Source organism: Notolepis coatsorum (genome assembly GCF_963971535.1).
Source record: "Notolepis coatsorum genome assembly, chromosome: 7".
NCBI lineage: Eukaryota > Metazoa > Chordata > Actinopteri > Aulopiformes > Paralepididae > Notolepis > Notolepis coatsorum.
The window spans coordinates 15,129,124-15,144,220 of NC_140171.1; the positions used below are offsets into that span (position 1 = coordinate 15,129,124).

General features: G+C 48.5%; 1 protein-coding gene across 1 annotated transcript in view; it reads left to right on the top strand.

Moving 5' to 3' along the window:
* Positions 1–15,097, top strand: part of dzank1 (double zinc ribbon and ankyrin repeat domains 1) — a gene marked incomplete at its 3' end in the record, with an annotated part of 54,270 nt that overhangs the window by 27,548 nt on the left and 11,625 nt on the right. The window contains exons 15-22 of the mRNA XM_084319496.1: positions 1,072–1,084; positions 1,713–1,898; positions 3,594–3,711; positions 3,777–3,890; positions 4,243–4,733; positions 4,890–5,144; positions 5,723–6,153; positions 12,164–12,237. Of these exons, the coding sequence (XP_084175622.1) occupies positions 1,072–1,084; positions 1,713–1,898; positions 3,594–3,711; positions 3,777–3,890; positions 4,243–4,733; positions 4,890–5,144; positions 5,723–6,153; positions 12,164–12,237 (1,682 nt within the window). The remainder of the gene's footprint in view (positions 1–1,071; positions 1,085–1,712; positions 1,899–3,593; positions 3,712–3,776; positions 3,891–4,242; positions 4,734–4,889; positions 5,145–5,722; positions 6,154–12,163; positions 12,238–15,097) is intronic.

Here is a 15,097-nt window from a genome sequence, read left to right on the forward strand (position 1 = left end):
AGGAACAGTGCAACAAAAAGAAATTAGATATGGGAGCGAGGTGACAACACAAGGGGGTATTAAGTAAAGGTCATGTATGTGAAATTTCACTTGAATAGGGACGCCTTGATCAAGGGAAATTAATACATGAGTCTGCCGCCCTCTAGTGGTGTGGGTGGGTATTGCATGGAACAGCTCTAGCTTACCACCACCGGTATGACTGTGTATGAACGAATAATGGACTCTGTGAAGCGCTCTGGGTCTCATGAAGAGCGCTATATAAATCCAAGTAATTATTATTCATTATTATTATTTCCATAAATGCATGGATACGTCGGCTGAGATGACTCCGGCCTTAGAGAATGAGTCTGCCGCCCTCTAGTGGTGGGGGTGGGTATTGCATGGGACATTTCCATAAATGCATGGATACGTCGGCTGAGATTACTCCAGCCATAGAGAATGAGTCTGCTGCCCTCTAGTGGTGGGAGAGGGTATTGCATGGGACATTTCCATAAATGCATGGATACGTCGGCTGAGATGACTCCAGCCCTAGAGAATGAGTCTGCCGCCATCTAGTGGTGGGAGAGGGTATTGCATGGGGAAATTCCATAAATGCAGTGACACATCGGCTGAGATGGCTCCAGCCTTGGAGAGCGAGTATGCCGCCCTCTAGTGGTGGGAGGGGGTATTGCACGAACGTTTCCATCTAGAGGATGAGTAGGTCGCCACCTAGTGGCGGAGTGGGGTAGTGCTGGGAAGTTTCCATTACCCATAGGGGAATATTTAAATATAGGTCTCTGGTACCATCTAGTGGTGTAGATTGGTGAGGCAGGGAGGTGTTGATTTAGGACGGAGCTGAGGAACCCAGCGTTAGTTGTGGACTTTTGCTGAGACGACAGTGATTTGTCATGTAAGAGTAATTAAGCCATTGGTAACCGAGGCACAGTGGTTTATCGAGTAAGAGTACGAGTACGAGTGTGTTGGGAACCGAGAGACAACACAGGGTTAGCAACAGGGAACCAGGAATAAACTGTTCGTGTGTATACACGGTGTTAAGAACAGGCAACTGAGAAACTGTTTGTGTGTACACAGGGTTTAGGAACAGGCAACCGAGAAACTGTTCATGTGTAGGTATCAAAGGAGCATGTAGGGGGAATATTAATATTATAATAATAATATTGATTGACAAGTTAATTAAATAGAGTTGAATTATACAATGGAGTAAATAAGAACTTCACAGAGAGATGAGGTGCAGTTAATTAACGAGGTTAATGTGGAAAATAAAGAGGGAGTTTAATTTCCAGCTGCGCCTTCTCACACCTGATAGGTAGGGCAAGAGTCTTCAGAGTACACAGTCACCAGAAAGAACTAGCGTGCGCGATCGCGCTGGGGGCCAAGCTGGGACGAAGATAAGGGCGCGGAAGTGGGTATCGGTAGCTGCTGGTGTCGCGACGGAAGACGACAACAGGGAACCGCCATGTAGGACAGATATGGATGTTGAGAAGGGGGTAGACTAATAGATAACGATAGCGCCATGGGCTGTATGACACTCACAACGTCCAACAGCCTGAAAGGGCGTGGCCATGGCAGGGGCTTGCAAAAAAAATATATATACAGAGAACTTGAGATGATTATATGGGATGAGCTGCAAGTCCAAGGCCATGGTATATGAGCGGCCAGGAAAACACAAGGGGTACCGTTGAGTGTTGAGTGGGTTGTTTTTCTGCTTTCAGAGTCCGGAGACGACCGATAGCGAAAAGGAGGACCATCGACAGCGAGCGGGGACGACGGCCAACGGGGCAGAGTCCAGCAATCACCGGCGGTCGCAGGCGGTGTTGCTCCGGGAAGGACGAGTCAGACACCGGGGCCTTCCGGCGGAGACGCTGTTTCGAGGCGCTTGAAACAGAGATCATGGGCAGGTTTATTGTTGAATCATAAACAAACAGGGACTTCCTTCCAGAGTCGATCAAGATCGAGACAAGACACAGCGTGAAGATGACAGCGTGAAGTCCTGTGTGGTCATTGCTAATAATTGACAGGAGTATGAGATATATTGAAAACCTTATTGAGGATTTATATATAGTTTCTTTATTAGTTGTCATACAGAAGTACAGAATACTTCTTTCTGTTTCGCTCCAGAGACTATGCTAGGCAAAAATAGATAAGTATAAAATAAGTATAGCAAGTATAAAATAGAAGTCAAGTACGTAGACAAAAATGTTCAGTATTTACATATATACAATGCTCAATGTAGAGTAGAAGTAACTGAGTTACCATACAATATACTATACAGTGCAAAGCAGAGGTGGGATGTGTCAGAGTATTAGAGTCATTACGGTAACCTGCCGTACATCAGTGTGGTAACCCTGGGTTTTACGACGTTAGACTGACTTACGTACTGACTGCATGTGGTTCGCTTTTGTACATGCTCAACAACGTTCGATAAAGTATTACCTCAACAAAGATACCTGACTGGACATTCCGTGTTTATTACATGGTGTCAGAAGTGGGGTATTTTCGTCTACTAAGAGAGTGAATCATGGCGAAGTTTAACCCACCAGAAAGTTTTTCTTTCGATAAACCAACGGAGTGGACAGACTGGAGGAGGCGGTTTGAGAGGTATCGAACGGCTACGGAGCTCACTAAGAAGCCTGGTGATGTACAGGTTTCTGCTTTGATATACGCAATGGGGAGTGAAGCTGAAAATATTTTCAAATCGTTCACGTTTGCTGATGAGGCACACGCGAACAACTACAAGATAGTGTTGGAGAGTTTTGATGGCTATTTTTTCCCTAAACGAAACGTGATTCATGAGCGTGCCGTATTTCATCAGAGAGTGCAGCGGGCGGGAGAGCTGGCAGAGACATTTATCAGAGCTCTCTACGATCTATCAGAACACTGTGAGTTCGGTCAGTGTAGGGATGAAAACATCCGAGACCGGATCGTAGTGGGGATTCAGGATAAAGAACAGTCGTAAGTTGCAAATGATGTCAGACCTCACCTTAGCGCAAACTATACAGTCTGTACGCCAGTCAGAGACGGTTAACATGCAAGTCAGTGCGCAGGGGGAGACTACGGGAGCCGCCGTGGCCATACAAGAGGTACGGGGAGCGCGGAGAGAGAACCCCAGATGGCAAGGGAGGAGCTATGCCAAGGGAGGAGGAAAAGGCGCGGAACACGGAGGGGAGTGCGGCCGTTGTGGGAAAATGGCGCACAAGGATCCAGAGTGGTGCCCCGCACGAAATTCAACTTGCAATAAATGCAACAGGACTGGGCACTGGCATAATCAGTGCAAATCCAAAGCGGTGAGTGAAGTAACAGACAGATGAACAGAGTGAATACTTCTTGGGATCAGTGAATGCAAACACTGGTAATGAGCAGTGGACAGTGCAGCTCCTCATTGGTGCAACACCAGTGCAGTTCAAGATTGATACTGGGGCAGATGCTAGTGTTATGTGTGAGGAGACTTTTTATGTGCTTATCCCAGAGAGGGAACTAAGCCAGACCAGCGTATCACTGAGCAGCCCAGGGGGTAAATTAGATTGTCAAGGACAATTTCAAGTTAGCACTGCATACAAGGACAAATCATACTCGTTCCCAGTGTTTGTCATCAGAGGGAAGTCTGTCAATAACTTACTCAGCCAGTCCACAGCAGCAGAGATGGGCCTCGTGAAACGGATCGAGGAGGTCCACGGTGCCTTTGGAGACCATGGCACACTAAAGACAGAGCCGGTAAGGATTAGGCTCAAGGACGACGCCACTCCATATGCGGTGTCCCAATACCACTCATGCCCAAGGTCAGGGAGGAGCTTCGCCACATGGAGGAGAACGGCATCATAGAGGTGGTAACCGAGCCAACGGACTGGTGTGCCCCCATGGTGCCTGTGCTCAAAAAGAATGGAAAGGCGCGTGTATGTGTTGATCTTAAGAAGCTAAATGTACAGGTCAAGAGAGAGATTCATCCTACCTACACCGGAAGAGATCACAGCCAAGCTGAGTGGAGCAACAATGTTCTCCAGCCTCGATGCAGCCTCAGGGTTCTTCCAGATACCTCTGCACAGCGAGAGCACCCGGCTGACCACCTTCATCACTCCATTCGGCAGGTACTTTTTCCGGCGCCTACCGTTTGGAATAACAAGCGCGCCGGAGATATTACAAAGGAAAATGACAGAGACACTCCAAGGCCTGCAAGGCGTCGCCGTCTATATGGACAACATCATAGTGTACGGGAAAGATGTGGAAGAACATGACCTCTGCCTCTAGAAGGTCCAAGAGAGAGTCGAGTCTGCTGGGCTCAAGCTCAACAAGGACAAGTGCGTGCTCAGGCAGAAGCAGCTCCATTTCCTGGGGCAGGTGGTCGATGGCTCGGGCGTGCGGCCAGATCCAGCAAAAGTGCTGGCCATCCGGGAGCTCGCCGCGCCCGAGAACGTGCACGAGCTCAAACGAGTCCTCGGCATGGTGAACTATCTGGGGAAATACGTGCCAAACCTGTCCACAGTGGGCCAGCCACTGTACGAGTTGCTCCGGTCCAAAACAGTCTGGACCTGGGGCCCAGCACAACAAACAGCTTTTGAGAAGTTGAAAGAGCTCCTGATGACATCGCCGGTGTTAACCTTCTATGACATCAACAGACCCACTGCAGTCTCGGCTGATGCAAGCAGCTACGGGATCGGTGCGGTGCTGCTGCAGCTCCATGGAGAAGACTGGAAGCCAGTCGCGTACTGCTCTAGGAGGCTGACTGATGCGGAAACTAGGTACGCGCAAATTGAAAAAGAGTGTTTGGCGAGTGTCTGGGCCTGTGAGAGGTTCGAGAAATACCTCTAAGGCCTTGAGAGTTTCAATCTAGTGACGGACCACAAGCCCCTGGTCCCACTAATGAACAGCAAGGATTTGGACAACGTCCCACTAAGGTGCCAGAGACTTCTCATGCGGCTCATGCGCTTTAAGCCAGTGGCAGAGTATGCGCCTGGGAAGACCCTTGTAGTGGCGGACACACTGTCAAGGAGCCCCCTGAGACACACAGAGAACCAGAAAGACACACACTCCGATGTGGAGTGCTACATCGCAGCTGTCAACAACGTGCCAGCTACTCCACAGAGGATGGACAGCATCCGAAAAGCTACAGCAGCTGATGAAAAGCTGCAGACAGTGATCAGGTACATCAGGTCAGGATGGCCTGAACACGTGAATACAGTACCAAGCGTCATAAGAGAGTACTTCCCTGCGAAAAGTGAACTTTCAGAGTATGACGGAATGGTCATCAGAGGAAGTCGCATATTGATACCAGAGACACTGAGGACAGAAACACAAACACCTTTGTCTGGTGGCCGGGCATTTCCTCGCAACTGAAACACAAGGTCTCGTCGTGTCAGTCCTGCTGAGAAGAGCGCAACAGAGGGAGCCGTTGATCTCTACTCCGCTCCCTGACAGACCATGGGAGCGTATAGCTCTAGATTTATGTGAGCATAACAAACAGAGCTACTTGATAATCTCAGACTACTACTCTAGATATATAGAGATACTGCACATGACAACGACAACCAGTTCTCAAGTCGCTCTGAAGCTGAAAACAACGTGTGCCCGTTATGGCATCCCGGACGGGCCACAGTTCTTGAGCGCTGAGTTTCGAGACCTAGCCTGTGAGATTGACTTCAAACATATCACCTCAAGCCCACACAACCCACAAGGCAATGGTCACGCAGAGAGGGCGGTGCAGACCTCTCATCGCACTCATGTGCTACAGGTCGACACCATGTAGCACCACAGGGGCCAGCCCAGCTGAACTTCTAATGGGTCGGAAAATGAGAACGACACTGCCTACACTCGAGAGGAACTTGCAGCCCTCATGGCCAGACAAGCGACAGATCAAGCAGAAGGACGAGGCTGAAAAGAAGAAGCAAGCCTTCTACTACAACCGACGTCACAGGGCGAGACCCCTACCTCCACTACAGCCTGGTGGTAATGTCCTCACCAAGCTGGACCACCAGAAATCCTGGACAGCCCCTGCAGTAGTGACCAGCGAGAGTGTCACGTCACGCTCTTACATCATTGAGACACAGCAGGGAGCATCATTCCGGCGCACCCGGCGCCACCTCCAGGGGGTACCCTCCCCAGGGCCAGTTGGGAGCACAGCACCAGTCTCACCTGTTCCCAAGGACACCGGTCAAGAGCCAGGTAACACCAGTGTCGACGTGCCTGCTGGTACTGAAGGACTGTCACAGTCCAGGTCTGGACGGATCCTTAGGCCAGTTGTCAGACTGGACTTGTGAGTTGACATGATGTCACACTCATGGCCTTTCAGGGGGGGGGGATGAGGGAAAAGAGTTCCAGGTGGTAACGTTAACCACATAACGAAATGTTAAAAGAGTTCCAGAATGTAAACCACATAACAAAATGTCAAAAGAGTTCCAGAATGTAAACTGTTGCGATTTAATAATCATTTGCTACTCTACACTAATGTTGAATGTTGTTTATTGATGTTATAGAAGAATAGCACTGTTTCCACTTTACAGGATGTTCCTATTGATTGCTATATAATAGCCTTGTTAATACAGAAAGTGTATTTGTTTACGTTAACAAAGGAAGTAAAACTAAAAGGAGGAGATATCAGAGTATTAGAGTCATTACGGTAACCTGCCGTACGTCAGTGTGGTAACACTGGGTTTTACGACGTTAGACTGAATTACATACTGACTGCATGTGGTTGGCTTTTGTACATGCTCAACAACGTTCGATAAAGTATTACCTCAACAAAGATACCTGACTGGACATTCCGTGTTTATTACAGGATGAGGTACAATTTAGGTACAATTTACAGTAAGGTGTAGTGAGGTATGGGTTGTAGTGCAAATTCGTTACCAATCAATATAAAGTGTGCTTAGGTGTTCTAAAGTGGTCGGGCGGCTACGTGGCATAGTGGGCAAGGCGCTCGCCACGAATGACGGAGACGCTGGGCTTGCCTGTTCGAGCCCAGCGCTCCACATTGCTTTCAGTTTAGCTGGTCGTTCATACTAATACACATTGGCCGTATTAGGGGGTGGGAAACTGATGGGTGGGGATCGGGCGTTGTGGACAGCGACTCCTACAGGTCGGTTGGTGCGCCTGCGCAGTAGAATCAGGAAGTGTCGGGGGCAGCGTGAGCCTCCCACGCGTTACTCCTCGCCACTGAGAGATCGAGCTGCGCAGGTGAAAAGATGCGACTGCTGTTACCTCAAGTACCGGAGGGGACTTGTGCTATGTATGACTTAGTCCACATTGTAGCCGGCTTGTGGGAGGCAAGAAACAGCGTTCGTGACAGGGGAGGGTTGAATTGGATGATAAGAAATTGGGATGGGAGAAAAATAGAAAATGGGAGAAAAAGTGGATCCAAAAAAAAGGTGTTCTAAAGTGGTTAAAGTGGGTGCTGCAGTGAGTTGTATGTTTAAAGTGAGTGTGTGCGTGTGGATGTGTGTGCTGTGAGTGCATTTGATGGTTGTTACATAGTGTTATTGTTCGTTGAGCATCCTGATGGCCTGGGGATAGAAGCTTCTTCTGAGTCTCTCTGTGCTTGCCATGAGACTCCGGTATCGCTTGCCTGACCGCAGCAGTTCAAAGAGGCAGTTGTTTGGGTGGCTCGAGTCTTTGATAATTCTCTTAGCCTTGCCCATGCACCGCTTGTTGTAAATGCCCTGGAGAGTGGGAAGCCCCCCTCCAATTGTGCGTTCGGCTGAGCGGGCCACTCTCTGTAGTCTGCTACGGTCTTGTGCGGTGCTATTCCCAAACCAGGAGGTGATATTGCCAGTCAGGATGCTCTCTATTGTGCATGAGTAGAAGTTCTTAAGGATCTTTTGACTGACTTGAAACTTCCTTAGGCGCCTGAGGAAGTAGAGGCGTTGCCGTGCCTTCTTCACAACACTGTCAATGTGTGTGGTTCATGTCAAGTCCTCGGATATGTGGACTCCAAGGTACTTAAAACTGTTCACTCTCTCAACTGGTGCCCCGTCGATGCTGAGGGGGCTGTAGTCCCTGACCCCCGACCTCCTAAAGTCCACAATCATCTCCTTTGTTTTGCTGACGTTCAGGGAGAGGCTGTTCTCTTGACATCATCCCGCTAGAACCTTGACCTCCAGGTATGCCCTCTCGTCGTTTGCAGAGATCAGGCCCACCACTACTGTTTCATCAGCAAATTTGATGATTGTGTTGTTGTTCCGCTGTGCCACACAGTCATGTGTGTACAGGGAGTAGAGGAGGGGACTCAGAACACAGCCCTGGGGGGCCCCTATGTTGAGAGTGATGGATGAGGAGGTGCAGTTGCCTGCTTTCACCACCTGGGGTCTACCCGTCAGGAAGTCCAAGACCCACTGGCAGAGGTCATAGTTCAAGCCCAGGTCCCTGAGCTTGTCTATGAGTTTGGAGGGGACTATGGTATTGAATGCTGAGCTGTAGTCGATGAACAACATTCTCACATAGTTCCCCTGCCTCTTGTCCAGGTGTGATGCTGCTGTGTGCAGCACATGGGCTATGGCGTCCTCCGTGGACCTGTTGGGGCGGTATGCAAATTGCAGGGGGTCCAGGTTGATGGGGAGGGAGGAGCAGATGTAGCCCTTTACTAGCTTCTCAAAGCACTTCATGGCTATGGAGGTGAGAGCTACAGGGCAGTAGTCGTTGAGGCAAGCAGGCTTGGATTTTTTGGGTACAGGGATAATAGTGGACTTCTTCAGACAGGTGGGGATGACAGCCTGTTCCAAGGACTTAGATATATATAAGATATATATAGAGAAGGTATATAGGGGGGAAATGTATGACAATTTCCGGTAGTATGTTAAAATAGTCTAGGGCTGACCCCTATTAGTCGATTAGTCGACTAATCCGTCGAAAGGAGCCGTAGTCGACTGCCAACCTCAGTCGAATACAAAAAAAAATATATATATTTATAAAAAAAAATTAAACAAAAAAAATTAATCATTCTTTCCAAAAGAAAAGAGGCTTAGAAGTGTGGCTAACGCTAATGACACGCATACCAGAGGCTAACTGCCTACGAAAACAGGCACAGAGGCACTGAAAGAGGATTTCACCCATCTAATGAACACACTAGACTAGACAAATATCAAGATGTATCCATCAGTGGACCAATTGCATGCTTTTGCAGAGGACAAGAAGCCTTCAGTCGACTCCTTCAGACATTAAGCACCCCCCACAGCCCAAATGGAATGATTAAAAAATATATATAAAAATTTGTCGACTAATAGTCGACTAACGGCAAATTTTGGCCAATCATAGTCGACTATCCAAATCCTTAGTCGGGGACAGCCCTAATATAGTCCTTTCGAGACAGATAAACCATTCTCCACCAAGATCCAGGGAGGGGGGGGAGAGATGAGTTTATTTTGGGACCACAAAGAAGGGAGGGTTTTCTATCCGAAGAGACAATTCCCATAGGGGAAACCGCATTGTAAGATGGACATTGCAATGGGGGGGGGGGGGGGGGGGGTAAAAACAACAAGATAGGACAAGATATAATTATTGGGAGCAGACAAAGGAGCCCTAATTGTTATGAGTCGTTGGATGTTGTTGGTTTGGTGGTCTGTTTCGGTTTCCTTTGTGCACGAAGGGAAGCGCAAACAGACATCAAAGAGCAAGATCACTGGGTTGACCGTATGCCATCTTCATTTCTTGTGCACGAGGGAGGGAGGCGGTGTGCGTTAAAACGACAGCCGAGTATGATTGAAAAACCAAGTAGTTTGTTGATTCTGAAGGTTGATTTAGAATCAAAGGGAGGATTGAAGAAAATCGATGTTTTTCAAAGTGCCATCTCAGAGGAGGAGGACGGCAGAGAGAATCAGTGTGTTAGCAGCAGACTAAGATAGAGCCCAGGGCTTCGAGGTCGTTCAGCTTGTTAAACATAAACACTGATAAGGACTGAGAATAGTGCAGATTTGGTCAGAGAGAACTATGCAGAGTTTGACATCGAACCATACTAAAGGTTAAAAGCAGTTGCCATGGCAGCGTCCGCCGTCACATAGTAACGAGGAAAGGGGGCGGGCCCCCGTTGCTAGGGAGAAGACGTTATGATGTGAGTTTCCTTCCGGGGTAAGTTAGATCTAGACACGAAGCTGACGTGAGCGGACGTGGATCAGAGACTTTCATCCCTCTCTCACCCTCGCCGGTGGGGGAGGGGAGATGACACGTCATCATTAGCTTCGGCTAACGGGAAATGGTGGTTGGCTCCGACAAGGCCCAGAACCATGACAGGAGAGACGGTGGAGACTAATGAATTAGGACTTTTCAAGGACAATACAATACATCTGATTACGAGGCTCTGTTTATGGAATAAACATGAGGATCTGAGAAAAGAGATCACGTTGCAGTGTCGTTTCTTCTGACTATGGATGTACTAACAAGGGGTTGATACAGTGTGTGACAGCTAATGAGACATCCAAGTAAAATTACACAACGCGGAGGCCGGTCACGGAACAGCAGGTGACGAGTGAGTAAAGGCTGGAAACACTGTTTTCTAACAATGGGATATAGAAAGTTATATCTCTGATGAGTGATTTCCTGACAATGCAAGTATCACTAAAATGTTTATTTTTTTGTGTCGTGTTCATCTTGTATTTCATATTTACATTGCCTTCCAAAATATATATACTGTATATATACTACACCATTTGGTTTGGCTTAGAAAAATAATAAATTGTATTTCAAAGTTACATTGAAAACTAGCCTTAAACATTATGCTATATCCACTATATAGCTGTAGCCATACCCCACCACCAGTTAAAGGTGCTAGAGATAACATTAAGCCACTAGATGTCCCACTAGAGCAGCAGCATGTCAGCATGTCTCAACTAGCAGCACGTTTATCCAATCAGGTGCATTCTACCTGGGGAAATGGGAAGTAGGGAGGGGATACATGCACGCAACATGTAAACAACATACATTTTGGACCCGCCAATTTTTTTTGTTTAAATCAATAATTTCTTTGGGAGAAAAGCAATACTTGACTTTATTTTGCACCTTTCTAATAGCTCTGTGGATGTATTATTAACCCATTCTCTGCCAGAGCTTATATCCATCGCTGTATCCTCTCTGCCAGCGCTATTTGTCTATGGAGATGTTCACCTTCTTTGCAGGGCTATAACTTTTTAAATTGTATTGCTAAATTGACATTACTATGGCCCATTCAACATCAATTATCTATCGTTCAGGATGTAGAAACGTTTTACTTTTTCATTCACACATTCATACTAAAATACCGTCCAGAGTATAAATATGTTTTTATTGTTTTCTGCTGTATTTCATAGAACGTGAGATATAGCCATAAATGCATATATTAGATGATCAAATGCAGTTTGATACCGATCAACGTTATATTAAAAATTTCAACTGTACATGATCCTAAACGTCATGACTGGTCAACTGCTGGTGACCGGAGGGGGGGGGGGGGGGGGTGTCGTTTATAATTCAATGACCGACGTTAAATGATTCATGTAGTATGGGTGATATATTGATCAGAGCAGTTTGTATGGATAATAATAATCAAAAATGCTGAAACTCACAGCAGCTTCCTCTTACCGTTGGGCGATCACACTGGCGCAAACAGATCCCAGTTATGTGATGTTGATCTAGGTGATCCAGTTCCGGTTTGTATAATACTAATATACGTCCAAATCATGTTGTTGAGTTATGGCAACGGATCGATATCCACGGTGTCTGGATAGAGTCCCAGGAGCGATAGCGAGTGGCCGGATGGAATAGGGGACGGACTAAGCACTTCCGGCCACTTCCGGTTTTGGCAACTCGTCGATCGGCCACGAGGTGGCGGTATTGAAGCGTTGCAGAGTTGAGCGGAGTCCTACAGCACCAGCCAAGACTCCGTGGGTGAAATGTGAATACCATGATGAAAATATGAAATATTGATCTCAAAGATGCCTTTAGGCGTCATTGGCAGATTACGCATGGCGGAGAATGACGTGTTAACAAGTCATTGGCGAGCAATGGGTATTATTAAGAAAGAAAATATTAGTCTACGTAAAGCACCTTTAATTTAAGTGAGAAAATAAATGTGAGACCTAGGGAAGAGAACGAGAGGAGAATTGTTGACACTGTGTTTCATTTCGATACACTGTATTGATCGTACATTCTTTCTATTCTGTATCGGGATCGTTTGCACCCCATTCACGTTGTACTGATGTGTGTTTGCTAGTGAGCGAGCGTCCTGCAGCTCTTAAGAAGCCCGCCAAACAAAGCCTGACCTCTGACTCGCCACAGAAGCCTCCAGTAAGTAATACCGTTAAAGGAAACATACAGGCTTCTATCGTTCTATTTCATGTTATGATGTTTATCCGTCTTCTGACATAATAGGCCGTAAGGTGAAAGCTGTATCGTTTCATCCCGTTCCCACCTCGGCGGACTACTCAATTTTCACTCTGGGTGAAAGATATATTGGTGTAGATTTAGGAATAAATGTCCATTTACAATCCTGCCCGTTTTGCGCAATCATAATTTTAAACTCGGGACTAGATCTTTCCTCGCGAACGGATACTTGGTCACCACAGAGTTTTATTTGACATTTATTTATTTGGTGCGTATCTTGCGCTCGACCAATAGCAGCTCTCTTTGTTGCGAGGATACGGCCGTCGGGCAACAACAAATGACATCCACAGAGTAATCTTACGGACGAAAATGGACAAAAAACACCTTCTAAAGTTTGCAAAAAGGTTTCTAAACAATGTTATATGCCTCTCACATCCGTTGAGAAAGAACGTGTACAAGATTTTACACAGACACGTGGGATAGATATAGAAACTGCGTCGAATGGTGGCTTAACCTACCAGGCCAGAATCATATCATTGCGGAGACATACACAGGGGGACCCTGATGGAAACAAGACAAACGTCTTTCTCAGGTCTGCATCCCCTTAACAATTGTATGTATTGAGCCGTACTGTATTGTACCCATTCTTCAATCTGTTAAATAAAGTATTCATTCATTCATTCATTCATTCATTCATTCATTCATTCATTCATTCATTCATTCATTCATTCATTCATTCACACATTGTTTAGAGATCGATTTGTGTCATAAATGTCATAATATATATCTGTATATCTGTATGTCATGATGAATTGAAAATGGGGGACCCTGATCTCTGGTCTGCATCCCCTTAACAATTGTGTGTATTGAGCCGTACTGTATTGTACCCATCGCTTCCTGATTCTACTGCGCAGGCGCACCAACCGACCTGTAGGAGTCGCTGTCCACAACGCCCGATCCCCACCCATCAGTTTCCCACCCCCTAATACTGCCAATGTTATGCCAATTCCCAATCCCCTTCCTGGTCGCTGCGCACTTACCCCCCACAGTCGGTCTGGGAGAGTGGAGGCTATCACGTGCTTCCTCCGACACACGTCCAGCCAATCAACCGCTTCTTTTCACCTGGCAGCGCGGATTCTCACTGAGAGGGCGTAGCGTGTGGAAGGATCACACTATCCCACTTAGATCCTATCCGTGCTTAGCAGGCGCCCCGACCGAACTGTAGGAGTCGCTGTTTACAACGACCCGGACCCACCCCGCCAGCTTCTCCCACCCTCTAATACTGCCAATTGTATTAGTGTGAACGGCCAGCCAAGCTGGTGACAACCCCGGAGCTGTGAGCTGGATTCGAACAGGCGAATCCTAGCATCTCCGGGGTTGGTGACGAACGCAATCTCCGCTACGCCACCTGACCGCCTCCTCAAACGGTGTTTTGATCAGGACGGACAACACGACGTCAGCATTGTATATCGACAGACAGGGAGGAGTACGCTCCCCCCGTCTGCACCGGGCAGCGGTCGAGCTGGCTATGGGCGTTTCTCCATCTGCGCAGCCTGAGGGCTCTCCACATCCCCGGCAGGGTGAATGTGGGTGCAGATGTGATGTCGCGGGGCGGTCCTCACCCTGACGAGTGGGGATTACGTCCAGACATAGTCAGGCAGGTCTGGGACCGATTCCGTGGCCGTCCGGGATTCTGTACGCTTTTCCCCCCCTTACACCTGATAGCTCAGCTGTTGGGGCGGGTGCGTCGGGAGCGCGGGACTTGGTCCTGGTCGTGCCGGGCCGGGGCTCAGCTGTGTGGTCCCCGGCCCTGATTCAGCTCTGTGTGGCCCCGCCGTGGCCTGTTCCGTGGTCACCGCGGGCCCTCTCTCAGGCACGCGGAACTCTGTTCTGCCTTCCTGTTCTGGGGCAGCCTCTAGGCTTGGCTGCTGTCAGTGTGAATCTGGTGGGGAATGCGTCTTGACTATTCTGTGGTTGACGCTATCCGGTACTCGCGCGCTCCGTCCTCTACTGTGGCTTACGCTGGGGAGTGGCGTATGGTTGTTCAGCCACCCTCTCGTGGGACGTTCCTGCTTGGCGCTCGGCGTCTCTGTCTCCGAGTGGGACCTCCAACTGGCCCTCGGCCGGTTGTCTGAGGCCCCGTTTGAGCCTCTTGAGCAGGCGTCGTTGGAGCAGCTGTCTTCAAGACTGCGTTCCTACTGGCCATCACCTCCGCTAAGCGCGTGGGTGAGCTGTGTGCTCTCTCGGTGCGGCCTGAGTGCTTGTCTATTCTTGCCTGAGGCCTAATCCAGTCTTCGTACCAAGGAATATCCGGAGCTCTTTTCGCTCCAGGGATATTGTGATTCAGGCGTTTCATCCGCCTCCTCACGCTGGTGAGTTAGAGGCGAGCCTTCACCTGTCGTGTCATGTCCGTGCTTGAGGGTTTACCTCGTCGGACTCGGGATCTCAGGGCTGCCGATCAAATTTTTGTTTGTTACGGTGGCCCTCGCGCTGGTAAGGCACTGTCCAAGCAGCGCCTGTCACATTGGTTGTGCGAGGGCATTGCCCTTTGCTACACGTTGGCTGGGCTGGCCCCCCCTGGGGGTGTCAGGGCGCCTTGTTAGGGGGGGCCTCGGTGGAGGACATCTGTGCTGCGGCCTCCTGGTCCACCCCGGGTCCCTTCGTTAGGTTTTACCTCATGGACATGACTGGGGGTTCTGTCTCCCAGGCGGTTCTGAGGTCTGGGACCTCCCCTGCGTCCCGCCTTTCGGTGGGTTAGCTGGGGTGTGTGCCACGGGGTGATGTGTCACACGTGGTCCTGCCTGAGCTGTGCGTTTTTAGGGGT